General features: G+C 44.5%; 1 protein-coding gene across 1 annotated transcript; it reads left to right on the top strand.

The window, feature by feature from the left end:
* Positions 1–318: 318 nt before the first annotated feature.
* GNA11 (G protein subunit alpha 11) lies at positions 319–16,535 on the top strand. The gene is made up of 7 exons (XM_056336538.1): positions 319–508; positions 4,903–5,087; positions 6,725–6,879; positions 7,894–8,022; positions 9,439–9,568; positions 10,334–10,487; positions 12,194–16,535. Exons 1-7 carry the CDS (start codon positions 373–375, stop codon positions 12,382–12,384), a joined length of 1,080 nt encoding a protein of 359 aa, XP_056192513.1. The 5' UTR covers positions 319–372; the 3' UTR covers positions 12,385–16,535.
* The last annotated feature ends 397 nt before the right edge of the window (positions 16,536–16,932 follow it).

The raw sequence follows: 16,932 nt of genomic DNA, 5'->3' as shown, positions 1-16,932 counted from the left end.
CCCGCCCCACCGCGCGCCGCGCTCTCCCATTGGCGCAGACGCCTGTCAGTCAGCACTTGTTTTCGGCGGCAGCGGGTTGGGTTGCGCCGGCTCGTCGCTGGCTCGGCGGGGCTGTGTGAGGAGGGAGCGGCGGGCGGCGCAGCCGGGCGAGGGCAGCGCGCTGAGGGGGGCGGCGGCGGCGCTAGGCCCGGCCGCAGGAGTCGGGGCCGAGGCCGGGGCCGGGCCGGGCCGGCGCCGCGGAGGGAGGGAGGGAGGGTGGGGTGGGGAGGGAAGGGGGGGCCGGGCCGGGCCGTGCTCCCGGCCGTGCGGAGGCCGGTGGTCGGTGCCGGGGGGGTGGGGGGTGGGCGGGGGCGTCCCGGCCGTGGCGCGACCATGACTTTGGAGTCCATGATGGCCTGTTGCCTGAGCGACGAGGTGAAGGAGTCGAAGCGCATCAACGCCGAGATCGAGAAGCAGCTGCGGAGGGACAAGCGCGACGCCCGCCGCGAGCTGAAGCTGCTGCTGCTGGGTGAGGAGCGCCGGGGCCCGGCCCGGCCCGCGGGGCCGCCGCTCACGCCGCGGGGCCTGGCCCGCCCGCCCTGCCCGGGGCCGGCGGCCGCCGCGGGGCTTGACAGGTCCGGGTGGCCGCGCCCGGGCGTGGTGGGGAAGCGGCGGGAGCCACCAGCGATCCCCGCCTCCGAGCCTGGCGCTCGGGGGGGCCTGCCGGGCCGGGCCGGCCGCCCCAGCGGCCGCCCTTTGTCTGGGTTTTACGGTGCGTTGGCTGTCAGAGCGGATTTTGACATAAGCAGGAACTGTGAAGCTGAAATTGCTGCCGCTTTATAAATGCGGGCACGCACACGCGCGTGAAAATCGTCTGGAGGAGACGCTTCCCCGGACGCGCTGGCCTTTGTCAGCCCGTGGGGATTCACGGGTGGAGTTGATGATTTTCGGTGTCGCCAGTGAACTTCTGGCCCTCGAGTGAACGTCTGTGGAAAACCCGACCTCCGGCTCCTCAGTTCCCCTTGCCCGGTCCTGGGAGGGCCGGCGGGGTCAGGAACTCTGTGTAGGGAATCCGAAGGGAGACGGAGCAGTAAGAACACACACGCCGTGTTTCTGAGGAGGAAATGGTTGTAGTTTTTCGCGTTACCCTCCGAGGTAGAGATCACCTGTGCAGCAATAAGGATGTAGGTGTTCAGATGGAAATGTAGTGGTGTTCTGTGGTTGTGCGGACAGATAATTATTCTGTGTTTAGATAAGGTTTATAGGAATGGGTAATCAGTTACAAGAGCAGCCAGCTAAGATTTTCAGGCATTTATATCCTTCTTCAGCAGGGAGTTTGACGTTCGTGTCCAGGTAGCCCTCAAATTTAAACTTAAGTTACAGTTTTTGTGGGTACTGTGATTTATTATTGCTTGTGTTTGAAACCTGTTTTGTGTCTTAAATACTGTGTCATCTCAAGTGGGAATTTGAAGCAGATCTGATGGACCAAGCTTATCCCTTGGGGTCTCTCATTAGTTGGCAAGCCATTAAGGTACAGGTGAAAAATTAGGATGATCCTTGTGAAAACGAATGTAGAACTTCACACAAGGGAAGTGAGGCCGTGTCTGCCCAGTCCTTTGGAGGCCTCCAGTACTGGCATTGTTGCATAGTGGTAATTTTTAAGTGAGGGCCAGGGCTTTCCTTCTCACTGTGGATCCTTGGTGGTTAACATGTTGCTGTTCTTCAGGTGAAAGGTAGAATCGAGGGCTTGACGTTTGCACTTTTTGAAGGCGCGGTGTCAGTTTCTGTAAGGCTTCCTGTAGATTGGGGAACTTGTCTCTCATGCTTCCCTAAAGCAGTCCCACAGAAGCAGCTGTTTCAAAATAGGTTGGCACTGTAGGATAGATCTGGGTTAAGAAGATCCCCCTGGATCCGAACATTTCACTTCAGAAATAATTCAAATTGCTGAAGAATCTTTTCTGCTTTTCTACAAGATACAGTTAAGTAAAATTCAGCATTAGATCTTTTTTTTTTTTTGTAAAAAAATCTATATAGGGTGGTTAATATTGGATAAGCAGCCTTCCTAGTTTTAGGATGTGTTTGCTGGATGCTGTTCACTGGATACAGCCAACCTTAAGTTGTGGCAGGTAACGTGTGTTCTCTCCTTGACGTTAGCTGCTGCTTGCAGGGATTTTTTCTGTCTTGCCTCTGTTATGTGGAGTTCTTACACTCACAAGCATTAGTGAGAGGGCTTTCCCAAATCTTGAAAAGAGTGCATGTGTGGAGGGAGTTTCTGCCTTGTAGAAGCTCTGCTAATTTTCTTGTCACTACCTCTAGTGACAGTTTGTTGAAGCCTGAAATGGAAAATTGGGGTGAAGAATAACAGTGCTAATCAATGGTGAACCTGATAATAAGAAACTTGATTTCAGGGTGTTGGATATTGCCCACTGGTATAAGGTAGTCACTAATCTTTTTACTGGGTGGGGAGGAGGGCGAATATTTTATACAAAAATTACTTGTGATTAAGCATGGGATACTGTTGACTGAGTAGTGTATTTACAAGTGCCTGTCAGGTACTTGGGGGTCATTAGTAACTTATTGTAAACTCTGATGCTGTCACAGGTTTACAGAGCAAATGGTGAATTCAGATAATCTCCTCCTTTCAATGTTGTCATATTAAAAAGAGGTTATTGTGCTCTTATAGATGCAGGACACCATACCCACCAGAGCTTATGATGTTCTGGAGTACTGCTGTTCTGTATTGTTGATGGCCTAGGTAAAAACAAGAGGTGTCTCTTTTTTTTTTTTTTTTTTTAAAAAAAAACAAACCCAACCAACAAAACCAAACCAAAAAAACCCCAAACCAAAAAAGGGTGGTGATGGAGTGACAGGAGGAATCTGTGTTTGAGCTCTTAAGTTCTGAAATAAGTGAATAGCTGGTGCTGAGGTTTCTCTTATGTTTTCATTATTGGAATGCTTTGAAGCACCACATTTTTTTTTTTTCCTTCTCAGTTTTGGTTACTGTGGTAAAAGACAAGGAAGTATTTCTCACCACAGTGAGAGAAACCACAAAAGATTTCGGTTTCCAGTTTTCCCCCTCATTTATGGTTTAGCTTTCTGTTTGAGATGATTTGCTGCATATTAGTGGTGTTTATAACGTTAATTTCTAACTACACTGACACAATTTCTGTCAGTTCTTGGATATGGGGAGAGTGTTTATTTTAAACATGCTCCTTCTAGTTACATGCTTGCTGCTCTTGCTGCTTTTATTTGAGCGTATTTATTTGTTTGCCTTTTAGCCTGGTGCTATAAACATGAGTAATTGAGAATCTACATGTGAGTAGCAGTTGTGTATTGTGATGAAAGAGATCCTGTCTTAATATATCTATACCCTCCTGTGAGGAGTACCTGGTGGTTCCTATGGTGAAAGCCAGGGCTCTGCCAGCACGCTTATTTGTAACTGCAGATCAAAAGGATTTGTCACTTGGGTGATATATCTTAGTTTTTACTGTCGGTAGTCAAGTGAGCTGGGCCACTGTATTAAAAAGAGCTGTATTTTTTTTATTTTTACATATGTTCTGCTTGTTGATAGCAGATTTTAGAAGATTGAACAAAAGTACTCAACAGAAGCATCAATGGTATAGTATGTGCTTAGGCTGTTGCTTGTGGGGTGAAGTGGGGAGGTATGCTAATCACATGCAAGACTTGACCCATATTTTACCTTCACAAAAGGTACGGTGTACGTATAGAATGGAAGCTGCTGGGTACTTCCCATAATACCAGTTGAACTATGAATTTAACAAGGCAGTGGAACAGCATGGATACTTCGATGATGTTTTTCTCTCATGCTTACTGCGTTAATAAGTTTGAAAGTTCCCATGTCTTCTTATATCATCTGTTGCCCTTCATATGTTTAAATGACGCTTTTCTGGGGCTGTCAGTGTAGGAGTGGGAGGACCTGCCCGACGGACTGTGCAGGAAGCAGGCACTGAGAGGGCTGGACCGCTTCACGTGCTGTGTGAGTGTGAGAGGCATGGGTGTGAGTGTGCCTTGCCCTCCCAGCTGCCCTGAGACCTGCCTTCTCTGGGGCAGAAAACCTGTGTGATAAGGAACTGCTGGCCTTGCTGAGGAGCCTGCAGGGATCAAGGCAGAGCACAGATCCTACTCTGTTCTCCCCGTCAGTCGCTATTTTTAAGTCTATAATATCCAGAGGCTGCAAGTGATGTTAAGGTATCTTGCCACAAGGATGATTATCGTTTCAGTCCTTAAGAGCAATACATTATGTTGACACAGTCGTTTGGGGTACGAGGCAGATGTGCTGACTGGATTGTTCATGTCAGACGGATAAGCAGGTATTTCTTGAGCTCCATTCTCCTTTAAAGTTGATTATTCTGTTGTGCTCCGTTCTTTTTTATGAAAAGACACCTAGTCTGTAAGGTAAAGAGCGTTTTGTGCCAAAGCACACCGAAAGAAAATTCACTTCTTACTGTGCGAATGGGTTTCGCCGGCCCACTCACTGTCATCTCGGTTTGCAGTACCAACCTGAGAGCACGTCCGGGCCCTTCCGACCGGTGCTGCGATTGTAGCATCTTGCGGAGTATCTGGGAATAGGTCAGGTGTGACGGACAAGGGCCTTTTGACGCAGAACATGTGGGAGTGGCTGTAATGTGAGATTTGGAATAAGTACCAGAGCTGCTTTTGAAGGCTGTTGTAAAGGACAAGATGTCTTCCATCTATGCTGTTAAGTTCGTAGTGGGGATGAGGAGGACCATCCAGACTGTCTTAATATTCTGGGAAGCGGCTAAAAAAGTGGTTGGAAGTAGCGTGTACTTGAGTATAGTGATAGAAACCTTGAGTTGTGATGTGACTGGTGTTAGCTTGCTTTCTTCCGTAGCAAGCCTTGCTTGTGATGGCTCCTAACTCTCTCTCTCTCACATTCTGTAGGCACTGGGGAGAGTGGAAAAAGCACGTTCATTAAGCAAATGCGTATAATTCATGGCTCAGGCTACTCTGAAGAGGACAAAAAAGGCTTCACCAAGCTGGTGTACCAAAACATCTTCACTGCCATGCAGTCTATGATCAGGGCCATGGAAACCCTGAAGATTCTGTACAAATATGAACAGAACAAGGTAAGTTTCTTACGGTTTTTGCATGTGTCTTTAGGCAATGGGGATTGTAGGGTTTGACTCCTAAGTTCCTGTTTGTGTCCTTCTGCATTGCAATCTCAACCTCCCTGAACTCTTTCCCATAAATGTGTTGTGCTTAAGGACCTCTTTTTATGACATTTTTATGATATCTGACTCCATTTACTTGATTGTGTTAAGGGATAGAACAACTTTCTTGGGACAGTTTGTGCCCTGGTCTGTGTAGCGGGTGGTGGGAGCAAGGAATTGGGATATGGTGTAGGAGAGATGTTCTTTTCAAGGATTCATTATAATTAAATGTGTTGGGCTTTTCGTTGCTATTCACGTTGGAACTTGAAGCTGACAAAAATACATGCAGGACTCAAAAGACACCTCTACTGGTAGTCATCTCTGTTACTGCAGTCAGCCGCTTTTTCTGATAGGTACTGACTGAAGATACAAACCTTTCTTGAAGGGTTTTGGTCTCAGCCACAGAAATGTGATTTGAGCTGAAGTCTCACTTGCTGATTTTGGGTCCAGGAATATTTTTTTCAGCCAGAGCTGGTCTAAATTACTTTAGCTTTTTGGGGGGAGGAGGGGGAGGGTGTGCCAGGAGATTTTTTTTTTTATATATATATATATATTTTTTTTTTTAGTGTGTTTTGCTTCTTTAGAGCTTAGTACCTACTATTTTTAAACAAAATTGTATTTTATTTGCTCTGTCATGCAGTGACTTGGAGCTGATTTTGAATAACTGTTCATAGGGACTGGATGATGCACCAGGAGTTCTTGAGTCTGAACACCTTTTTTACCTTCAGAGAGGTTCTGCAGTCTCCGTGATGAGTATAGGCAGGGTGTGAGGAAACTTGCCTTGCCTGTGCTTTACCTGGGCATTGGTGGTGGTGTTTTGATGGGTAGAATCTGCCAACTTGTACTTAAGAGAATATGTGCAGAACTTGGCTTTGGTTTTTATTTTTCCTGGTACAGGTGGTATGGGCAAAAGCCCCTTCCTGCAGCAAGTGTACCAAAGATTTCAGAAAGCAGTTTGGTGTGGATAATAACCTCACAGATGCCACAGGCTGTTGTAATGACTGTAGTCCTTCCTTTGCTTGTCAGTTGTAGGGTGGTCACTTTTATTTTCTCTTTCAAAAGGGATCCTGATTGACGTACACTGAAACAATGTATCTATTATTATTCAAAATGTAGTTTTATTTAATTTTTTGGGGGGTAAGAAACCTGAGGTAGCAACTTGGTATCCAGCTGCAGTTTAACCTTCTCAGAACTTGGGCAGGCTGTGGTTCTTCACAGTGAATGCTCTGCCTTGCAAACCACTGTGTTTCAGGACACCTGGTGATCTCATGATGGGTGAAATCTGCAGCTGTTTGACAGCTCATTCTGTGAAGGAGCACATGATGCTTTGGTGGGAGAATTTTGGTGATGTCTGCTATGACTTAGATGTGTAGTCTACCCATTGTCCCTCTGGTCTTAGCAACCTGATCCACAACCAGCATATGGATCCTTGAAGTCATAATGTAAAGATTTAGTTCACCTGAGAATTTTTTGCCTGCTGGTGATTGTGCCCCCTGCTTCTGACCCCTCCCATCTTTTTTTTTTTTCCTCTTCCCCCACCCCCCAATCTCCAGGCCAATGCAGTGCTGATCCGGGAAGTGGATGTAGAAAAGGTCATGACATTTGAGCAGCCATATGTAAGTGCAATTAAAACATTGTGGAACGACCCTGGAATACAAGAGTGTTATGACAGGAGAAGAGAATATCAGCTTTCTGACTCAGCTAAATAGTAAGTATATAATCACTGGCAGGCACCGGTACATGATAGCAATGGTCTAACAAATAATACCTGTCCATTTTTTTTATTGAAGTCTGGAGTTTGTTTCAAAGAGCAGGAACACTGCTGTAGATTTCACTGTGTAGTTTGTTTAAAGTACCTTTTATCTGTTTCATTGAGGCAGATGAGTCTTGCTAGTGTTTTGGACAAGCTGTACAGTCTGCTGGCTACATGTATTGGGATAAAAATTATAGGCATATGAGAAAGGCACTTTGCTTCATCAGCCAGAAGGATCCTTCGGAAAAGTTAAGATGAAAGAGCTGTGGGAGCAGGCAACTGGTAACTTGTTTGAATCTGGCTCCAGAAAGGGAAGGAGCTTTGCTGGAGATGGGGGAAAGCTGTGTTTGTTTGGGGATAGATTTAGATCTGGAAATTCCTTACCATTTGCTACTTTTCATGAGGGTATGAGGTGTTCTGGTGGGACGATAAAGACACTTGTTCACCCATCTGCTTCTGGATATACCTGAGGCTAGAATCTCTGCCTTACGCCGTCTATGTTGATCCTGGCTCTTAGGCAGCAGCAGTGTTGCTCGTTGTCTTCAGGTTTGTCCTTTGGCCTACAGGTGTACATGGATGAGTAACTTAATGGTTTTGTTATTAATAAAATCTAAGACTGGGAACATAGGTTCATCTATAAATAGAATCATGTCTCTCTGATGTTTTCTGAAATATAAGCATCCACTGTACTTGAACTTTCTTTGTAGTAAAGATTGTCTTCCACACTCTTACACAGACTTGATAAAGTTGTCCTTAATGTATCTGTTTATCTTCAAAAGGGGAGGGCTGGTGAATTACTGTTCCCGAAAGGTGTATTCTGTTATTTTTCCATGTCATATTTTAAACAGTTCAGGTGACTTCTGACTTTCTTCTTATGCTAGGGAAAGACTAAATGTAGCAGTGTTTAAATCTGTGTATTTATGTGCTGCAGCCTAAGGTGTTTTTTTTTTTCCATTGTGCTTCTTGTAGCTATCTTAGCGATGTGGATCGTATCGCTACCCCAGGATATCTACCAACTCAGCAAGATGTGCTACGGGTTAGAGTTCCTACAACCGGTATCATAGAGTACCCCTTTGACCTAGAGAATATTATCTTCAGGTACGCAAAGTGTATTCATGTTACAGCTGAACTGAGAGAGTGATGTGGTTTCAGGAAGGATGTGTTCTGCATTGCGTTATAATGTCCAGGTGCTTCCTTGAGAGGCTTGAGTGGGGCTGTATGTCCTGTGACGTTATGAAGTATCTGCTGACAGGCGCTCCTGTCACGTGGATGGTGTAACATGTTACTCTGATTAAGGGAGAACTCCAAGCTGAAGCACTGATTGTCAGAAAACAACGTGCTTTTGAATCAGTGACACTTAAAGCCCAAAAAACCATCTTGCAGGAAGTGGTGACTAGTGTCTTTCCCAGGAAGGATCGTGCTGCTGGCATCTGAGGCTGAAGTGGTGGCTTGTGAGGCAACTGAGTGACCTGTTGGTAGCTTAAGCCACCAAAGGGGAGAGGGGGAAGCTTGGTCTGGGCAGTGCTTGACATGAATGTATTTCCATCTAAGAATTTAACAAAGCTCAAGCCGCTTTGACCATTTATTTCTCCTTCAGGAGACCCACTTTTTGTGCAGGAACATTTCCTTGCGTGTGGTACCTATAATCTCCCTTCAAAGATGGTTTGCTGTGCCTGCCTTGTGCTCTCAGGATGACACCAAAAGTGGCTGCCTATGCTGCTGCAGCAGCAGATGGTATTTGGAGGCTTAAGCCAGCAATGGAGTGTGGCATAAAGGGCACAATGACATGCCTGTCTACTGCAAAGCAATTTTCTCCCTACCTCTCTGGTACTTACGTGCTCCCTCCCCTTCTTTACCACTGTTGGCATTACAAGAGAGGGATAAAGAAGCCTGCATCATCTCTCTTAAACTGTTTAGTAACAGAAAGTTACTCTTTCTGGTTTGCTGACCTGTGAAATAGGTGTGGGGTTTTTTAAAAGATGGACCCACTTGTGTTGTGCTTTAGGCGAGTGACAAAATGATTTTAGCGTTGCTGCACAGGTGGGACTTGAAACTGAGGAGCTGAAGTGTGTAACTGTTAAACAGCACATTCTAAGAGAAGTTTAATAACTAAAGAAAGCCCTCTGTGTGAGGGAAGTTTTGAGGCAAGCAGGTGCTTTAATAAAAAATAAAATCGGCTTGCTCATTTGACAGAGTAGAGTTTTGAAGGACTTGTCTTTTCAGACTCAGAACTGTTACTTAGCAAACCGGAGCAGAATGCAACTAAAAATAGTAATGCTGATATTTGGGATTTGGATCTGGATCACTTGCCTGTGGCCATCCTTCCCAGTATTCTGGAGCGGGATATTGCATAAACTTGATGGTTTTGTTAGCAAGCACGTTTTATTACATCCCTGTGCCAGGTTCACTTGGATGGTAGAGAGCCACGTTCGTTCTTGTCGTGTGCTGATCCTTTGCATTCAGATAGAGAGCTGCAGCTACTTCTGTGATCCTGTATGTATTTCTCTTCCTTAGAATGGTGGATGTTGGAGGTCAAAGATCAGAACGAAGGAAGTGGATCCATTGCTTTGAAAATGTGACTTCCATCATGTTTTTAGTAGCACTTAGTGAATATGACCAAGTTCTGGTGGAGTCTGATAATGAGGTAAGCCAAAGAATGGGAACTCTGCAGGAGGGTGGAAGGAAAGGAGGAATGTCTTTCTAGCTTCTTGGAGGTTGGTACCAAAGTACTTGGTGCCAAGTTGGATTAGCAAGTATTGTTGGTTTTGGCCTTCGGTTCTTCCTATTGCAAAGGGAACATGAGCCTTAATGGGTCATGATGTCCCTGAGAATGGAAAATGCAGAGTGCATCCAAATTATCTGTACTTCTCAAGTAATACTGAAATACTCTGAAATTGCTTAGTTCTGCGTGCCTTGCGAGGTACTGTGCAATGTGAAGGCATGCTCTTCAAAATTGCCCATTCCTCTTTTCTGCACTGAATTAACTTTGTACTGTGACTGCTGTCTTGTTAGATAGCGACTGATCTATTTGAAGGTGCAATACTGAATTTTTGCACTCGCTAATGGGTTAAAAAAATGCCATTTGGTAACAGTAGTTTTTCCTTTTCTACTAGACAAAACATGAAGTATCGTGGCTAGTCTTCTCACTGTGACTGTCAAAGCATAAAATGACTTTAAAGCCTTTTGATATCAATAGCTTCCAATCAAATGAATCTTTTGAGTCCATCAGATTTTGCATTTCCTTTCCATTTACCAGCACAGCTTGAGCCAGAACTTACCTGGGGCCCAAAATATTCTGTGTACGGTATCTGAGATGCTGTATCGATACAGATCCGAGGATGTGTGCGGGTAGCCGAAAGGCATCTTAGTGCTCATTTGTGAAAACAAGGCTTTCTTTTTCTTATTTCAGAACCGGATGGAAGAGAGTAAAGCTCTCTTTCGAACCATTATCACTTATCCATGGTTCCAAAACTCTTCTGTTATCCTCTTTCTCAACAAGAAAGATCTGTTGGAAGACAAGATCCTATATTCCCACCTTGTTGACTATTTCCCAGAGTTTGATGGTGAGTGGTTTTTAAGGAGGAACACTTGTGTATCTAGAAGGAGGGCTAGAGGTGGTTTGGTTTGAATTTTTTTTGCTTTTTGAAGAAGGCTATGATTTAGAGATGGGGAGAACATCTTAATTTGAGAAGAAATACCTACAACAATGAGAAAATGCCACAAAAAATGTGTTAATCATATGTAGGTAACTGGAATCTGATCAGGTGATCTAATAATGAACCTCTCCTAGATGAGGAATTACACACGCACGCACACACACCCACCCCTTAAATATGCACTTCGAAGTATTAAATAACGGATGTCTTAATTTCCCTACCTGTATGCTTGTGTGTAAAACCCGTTTCATAAACATGTGACAATTTGCCGATATACTGGGCATTTTAACCCTCCAGTGAAGAGGTGACTTGAGTCCTTGTTTTGAGAAATCAACTGGTCAAATACCCAAGTGGTTCAAATGATGGCATTGGAAAATTTCAGGTAGCGTGAAATTCTTATTGGCGTGCCATTTGCAGCTGTGGAAAACGAATACGCGTGTGAAACAGAGAAATCCCCGTCTGAAACAAAATTCCTTAGCCAAAATAGCATTTCAGGCTCTTCAGTTGAGTGCATTTAAAGTTGGCTGGTAACACATCTCTACACTGCTGAAAATAAATAAAAGTAGTGACGAATGAGACCAGGCAACGCACTTCTTGCCATACTGTCATGTATAAACTGTCATTATGTGCTTTAAAAATACAAGGTAAGGGAAGAATTGCCATTTTGCAAAAAGCTTTCGTCTTTTTAAACGACTAATGAAATTGCTCCTTATTAGTTGTCCTCCTGCTTCTGGCGTTCCATGCCCCCTGCTGTCTGAAAGCACAGACACTCTGGAATTGTCAGTGCTGGAAAACAACCCGTTTTTACAGCAGGCTGGGAATGGCTGGTGAGCTTATCTGTTAAGTAGTGCCTACTTCTAACATAACTAACAGCTGGAGAGGAGATGGCAACATCAGGAAACGTCATATACTTTCAGTTTGTTGGGATCAGTGTTTACTGTAGCTCCTCCAGGGATGCTGCACTGCTTGGGAGTGGGAGGGAGCCCATCAGACCACCTCTCAAGAGATGGTCCTTGCCGTGGAGAGCGTGGCAATGCCAATACTGTAAAAGAAAATCAGTGGGTAGCTTTTTTCTGAGGAGTTGTCAGCAATATGAAGTAAATACTGGCAAAAATTCCAGTTTTTAGCTCCTGTGAGTTGACCGGCCAGTTAGGACAGGCTGCAGTTTGGACTGAAGATGCCCCTTGTTTGCAGAGTGTATGCTTGTATCCTTCAAGACGTAACATCTATCTATATATTAGGAAGAAATGTATATCCCCTCTCCAGAGGAGAGCGTTGCATTATGTATATCCAGCATCTGTCACTGTTACCGGGTGAACACAGCGCATACATGGTTATTCCAAATGCTGTATTTCAGAGCATGGTCTGAAACAACGCCTTGGTGTCTGCCAAAACCCTCAGCCTTGGAAAACTGCTTTTTGTAGGGTATGGTGAGATAACTGAAAAGCATAAGACAGTTCAGCTCCTGGGACTTCTGTGCAATAAATGATCTTAATTTCTTCTTTATAGCTCTGTAACGCGTAAGAGAAAGTATGCTAGCAATTAGTCTGATGGCTCAAACCAGGGGATGCACTTAGAAACCAGTTAATGTATTTATTCTTTGTTTGCTGCAGGCCCACAGAGGGATGCACAGGCAGCCCGTGAGTTCATTCTCAAGATGTTTGTGGATTTAAATCCTGACAGCGATAAAATCATCTATTCTCACTTCACATGTGCCACAGACACAGAAAACATCCGTTTCGTCTTTGCAGCTGTCAAGGACACCATCCTACAGCTCAACCTGAAGGAGTATAACCTGGTTTGACCTGCTCTGCTCTTGGCCCCTTGAGAGGCTTCATTGTGAAGAAAAGACAAAAAAAGAAATTTTAAATATGACAGGAAAAAAAGTTTTAATTTTTGATGATGTAATGATTGCAAATTGTCTGATCTGTGGAGTGGCAAGTGCTCAGTGTTATCCTGGAGTCTCATGTCTCTGTCCACAGAGTAGTTGATTTCATATTTTTAACAGATTGCTTTTATTTCACAGTTAACGGGGATATGCCTCATTTCTTCAGCACCTTGCTTACTTCTTAATTTTTGCCAAACAGCTAAGGCAGTCTCATCTTGAGCTTTCCTTTGTTGCTTAGCCACTTTTTTTTTTTTCCCCCTTTTTGTTCCCATGGTATATATATAGAAAAAAAATAACTTTCCAGCTGAGATAGTGAATTCACTGGACTGTGGGAGTGCAGAATGCTACTGGTCCCTTTGCCTTGTGCTATAGGGTGCCTCTGGTGTAATTTGCTAATTCTGCTTGTCTTCCCCGCCCCACCCCCCAGCACCCCCTTCTTTCCCTTCCCTTCCCCAGGACACGCTCCATGGTTCACTGTGATGAAATGTTGGGGAGGAGCGATTGCTCTCCAACTCGTGCAAAAAAAAGAAAAAGGCATAACAAAAAAAGAAGCCATCACTTTTCCATTCTTTATATGTTCTAGTTCTGAGTTATTTTTTCTTATCAATTATAAAAGGTATGGAGACTGTGATTATTTTTTTTTTTTAAATTATTGATGTTCTATACATAGTTTGCTACATGTTGCTGTATTTTGTTCATGGACTACAAATGATGGAAGCTCTTGGAGCAATAGCTGCTGAGCCTGGGGAAGTGCCTGACTGTAATTGTTCTTTTTTATTTTATTTTGTTTTTATTTTTTTCACACACATACACACATCCCCGCCCACACCACAAGCGCATGTGTGCGTGCGCACAAGGCTTAATTTGCAGAATGAAACTTAACGTTTTGTTGAGTAGAGGATATGACATCAAGTGAGCAACTTCTCTATGCAGCAGATATCAAAAGCACACTGAGTAATTGTGGCATTTAAACATCAGACTTTGGCTGGATTGAAAAATCTTAGTCTTGTGCCACCCTCTAGTTCTTTTCTTGCTGCTAGTAGCAAACAAGCCTTGTTTATTTCTTTTTGTGCCAGTGTGTTGAATGACTTCGTAAGAATTCCTCGGTCTTGTCCGGCTTGCAGGTTTTTAGAAAGGACCAGAGTTGGTGGGTGACAGACTTTGAGACATAGGTAGGATTCTTACTTGAAAAGATTGAGGATAGCTCTTGGAGGGAGCAGCGGTTCTCTCTCCCTCTCCTGTTCATGCATTCCCCTGAGGCACATGCTGCTGTGTTTCTCTTTAGAGGAGCGTGGATCCTCTTTGGAAGACTTGCACACATACTTGCTCCAGGGTGCACGTGATAATCGAGTTACAGTAGTCATGGCTGGAGCACGCGGCTGCTGTGGAATCCAGAAAGCCCTGCTGTGGTCACACTTCTGTCTAGCGGGAGAGTAGAGGCAGAGGCAGCAGGGTTTGCTGGTGCAGGTGGAAGGTAGAGTGGAAGTAGTTCTGGATTCTAGGTGCCAAATGAAACTCCACAAAGCAGAAGGATATGAAGCCTTTGCACGTTAAGAGAGCTTTTTCCAGGAGCTGAGGCAAGTGAACAAATGTGCCGAAGACCTGTTGCTGGCCTGGAAGATAACTGCCGTGGCGAGGCAAGGAGTGAGTAGGAAACAGGGAAATCTGACCCACCTCTGGACGTGTGTTGTTTGGCCATCACTAATGCTTCTGTTTCAATTCCAACAAGCAGCATTGGGTCCAAATTCTCTGGATCGACCAGATTGCCCCCTTGAAGGCTAGCAGGCTGCCAGTAGATAAAAGACGAAACGAGCTGCACTGTTGAAGGGGGCTGTTGATATTTTGTCTCTTTTGTAGACAGAGCACTACATCAGTGTTTTGCACAACATGTAAGAGTAAATCTTAACTGTCTGAGATGCTTAAGATGCTTTGATCTAGAACACTAAAATATGGAGGGACATAATTTTGAGGAATTCTGTTTATAGGTCCCTCTTGTTTTCCAGAAGAGCTGAGGGAAGCCTCTGTATGTCTCAGAGCACTACAGAAGAAAGCAAGCTCTGCTGAGAGCGATTAGAGAGCTCAAGCTGGAACAGTAGCCATGGGACCAACAGTTGAAGAGCCAGTTACGGCTGAGTGGCGATGCTGAGGGAAACAGCGTCTCTTTAGATTAGCCATGCTCTGGACTGCATTTAACACTTGGGAGGAATGAGAGGGATTCCCATGTGTCAGACAGCTTTGCATCAGTTTTACTGCTTTTTTTTTTTTTTTTTGTCTTTATGCCAAAATGATCCATTTTGTAGAAACTGTCCTATAAAGAGGAATTTATAATCATCTTCGTGTATTCTAAGGGCTGTTCATCTGAAGCAGATGGCAGCACCAGCCTCTTCCGCTTCTGTGATCCTCTTGTAAATGGTTCACACTACAACTATTGCCAGCAATGAACCTGGCGCTGAGATATACAAGTTCTTGGAAATAACTTCCCAGAAGGTTGTTTGGGTTTTTTTTTTTTTATTTCCAAGGTGAATGATGGTGGTACTTCCACTTGAATCAGAAACTTTGTTTTGTTTTGTATCCTCCCCTTCTTTAAGAGCTGCTGCCCTGGCACAGGAGGAGGGATCTTGGCTTCTTTCTCCTGCAGATCGGACCCACGTTGTTGTGCGGGACTGTGGGCACGAGGGTTTAGGCATGTGCTCTACCTTCCTGAGCAACTTTGGTGTAGCTGTTGGGCTAAGAACTGACTTGGTGTGACGGTCGTGGTGAAGGGGAGAACGTTACACAATGGCTGTCTCGTGAGTTCCTGAAACCTCATTCTGAGTTAGGGGAGGAATGGGTCAGACTTGTACACGTAACCTGGAATTGTCTGTGGACTATATTATGTGTGAGAAGATAACCAGTGTTAGCACGTGCTTTTCTTAGCAAGCAGTAGCTTGTGTGCCTCCAGCTTGGCCAGCGAAGCATTCCTGCAGAACTGGTTCATGTCTCTTGTTGGCTGGCCCTTTGGCAGATACCTGCCCTAGCAAAAGTGCCAAACCTTAAACCAAATTTGCCTATATAATCTTTTCTGAAAGTGAGGCTGGTCAGAATTTTCTGCAGGTTGAGACAACAGATTGACCTTCAGAAAAGAGGTGGAATTGGGTTCTTGGAGAGAATCTAGAACCTCAAAGTCTGAGGAAGTGGTCTCTTGGCTAACCTCTGCTCCTTGTGCACTTTTTATCTTTGCTCTGCTGAAGAAACCAACATCCTTTGAACCAGTTTGAAACTTGAAAGTCAGTGAGGAGAGGACCATTCCATTTCTTTGCACCATTCTGTGTGGATTGGCTGCCTGGTGAGCAACAGCCCCTTCCTGCTTCAGCGTGTCAGATAGCTCCTGCCCCTTCTGCCTGTCTCCCCTTCTCCTGGAGTTGGATTCTTTGGTCTCTTGTTGTTGCTTCCTAGCAATGTTGGCCTTGCGTTCAACTATGGGTTTTCTTCATGTGTTTTATTGGTTTAAAAAAAAAAAAAAGTAAAAAAAAAAAAAGTACTTCCGGAGTGTGCTGACCATTGTATTGTACTGTACAGAGCCCAGGTTGTTAGAGTCCAGCAGAGATAAAGTGTGTTATGCAGCACCCAGTTTTTTAAGAGTATGGTTTGTGCCAATGCCCCTTCTTTAGTAGTGCCAGAGACTCTTTACAAGTGCCAATGTGGTGGAAATTATTTGGTTATACTTGTATATTATAGGATCCTGATTTAAGACAATTTAAACATCCTATTTAAAAAGATACTATATAAAATGCTGTTTTTAAACCTTGTCATTTGCAATGCATGTATTGTTGTGCGTGTTGGGGTGGGGGGAGGGAAGAGGGTAGGGTAAAGGAGTTTCTGAATAAGATGCCCAGTGTCAGGATCTATTCAGGCTCCAAACTGTCTCATTCCAGTCCAGGGGTGTGATTGTTTCTTGGAATGATCCCACTCTGACTGCTGGGCAACAACCCTTATTACAGAAATATCTGATGGAAATTGATTTTCATATCTTTCTCCTAAAATAAATTCTCTGTTTGAAATTGGAATAAATTTTGTTCCTAAAAGCCGTGGTGATCATGCATGTGTTTCTTCACTCCTGTCCCTCCTCTCCCCATCCTGGCTGGCTTAACAGTACCTCGTGGGACCTGCGTATGGTGGAAGCACTCTCTGCCCTCCCAGCTGTTGTCCCTGCTCGGAAAATTCAGATTCTGAGGCACAGAAACCAAATGTGGTTTGGTAAATATAAGGTACAATATGCAATAACTATATATAACACACCGCAGTAATAATTCCGAAGCGTTGAATGGTGGCTGGCTGGGGTTTTAGGCTGTGGGGATGCAATGGTGGCATCCTGACTTAAAATTTTACAGGATTTTTGAGGAGAATTGCGAAGTGAAGTTGTCGATACCGCCTGCTGCCTCTGGCTGTAGTGTCAGTCCATTTTCGGGCACGTTTCTTGCCGGG

Source organism: Falco biarmicus, chromosome 4 (genome assembly GCF_023638135.1).
Source record: "Falco biarmicus isolate bFalBia1 chromosome 4, bFalBia1.pri, whole genome shotgun sequence".
Lineage (NCBI taxonomy): Eukaryota > Metazoa > Chordata > Aves > Falconiformes > Falconidae > Falco > Falco biarmicus.
This window is presented reverse-complemented; position numbering and strand designations above follow the sequence as displayed.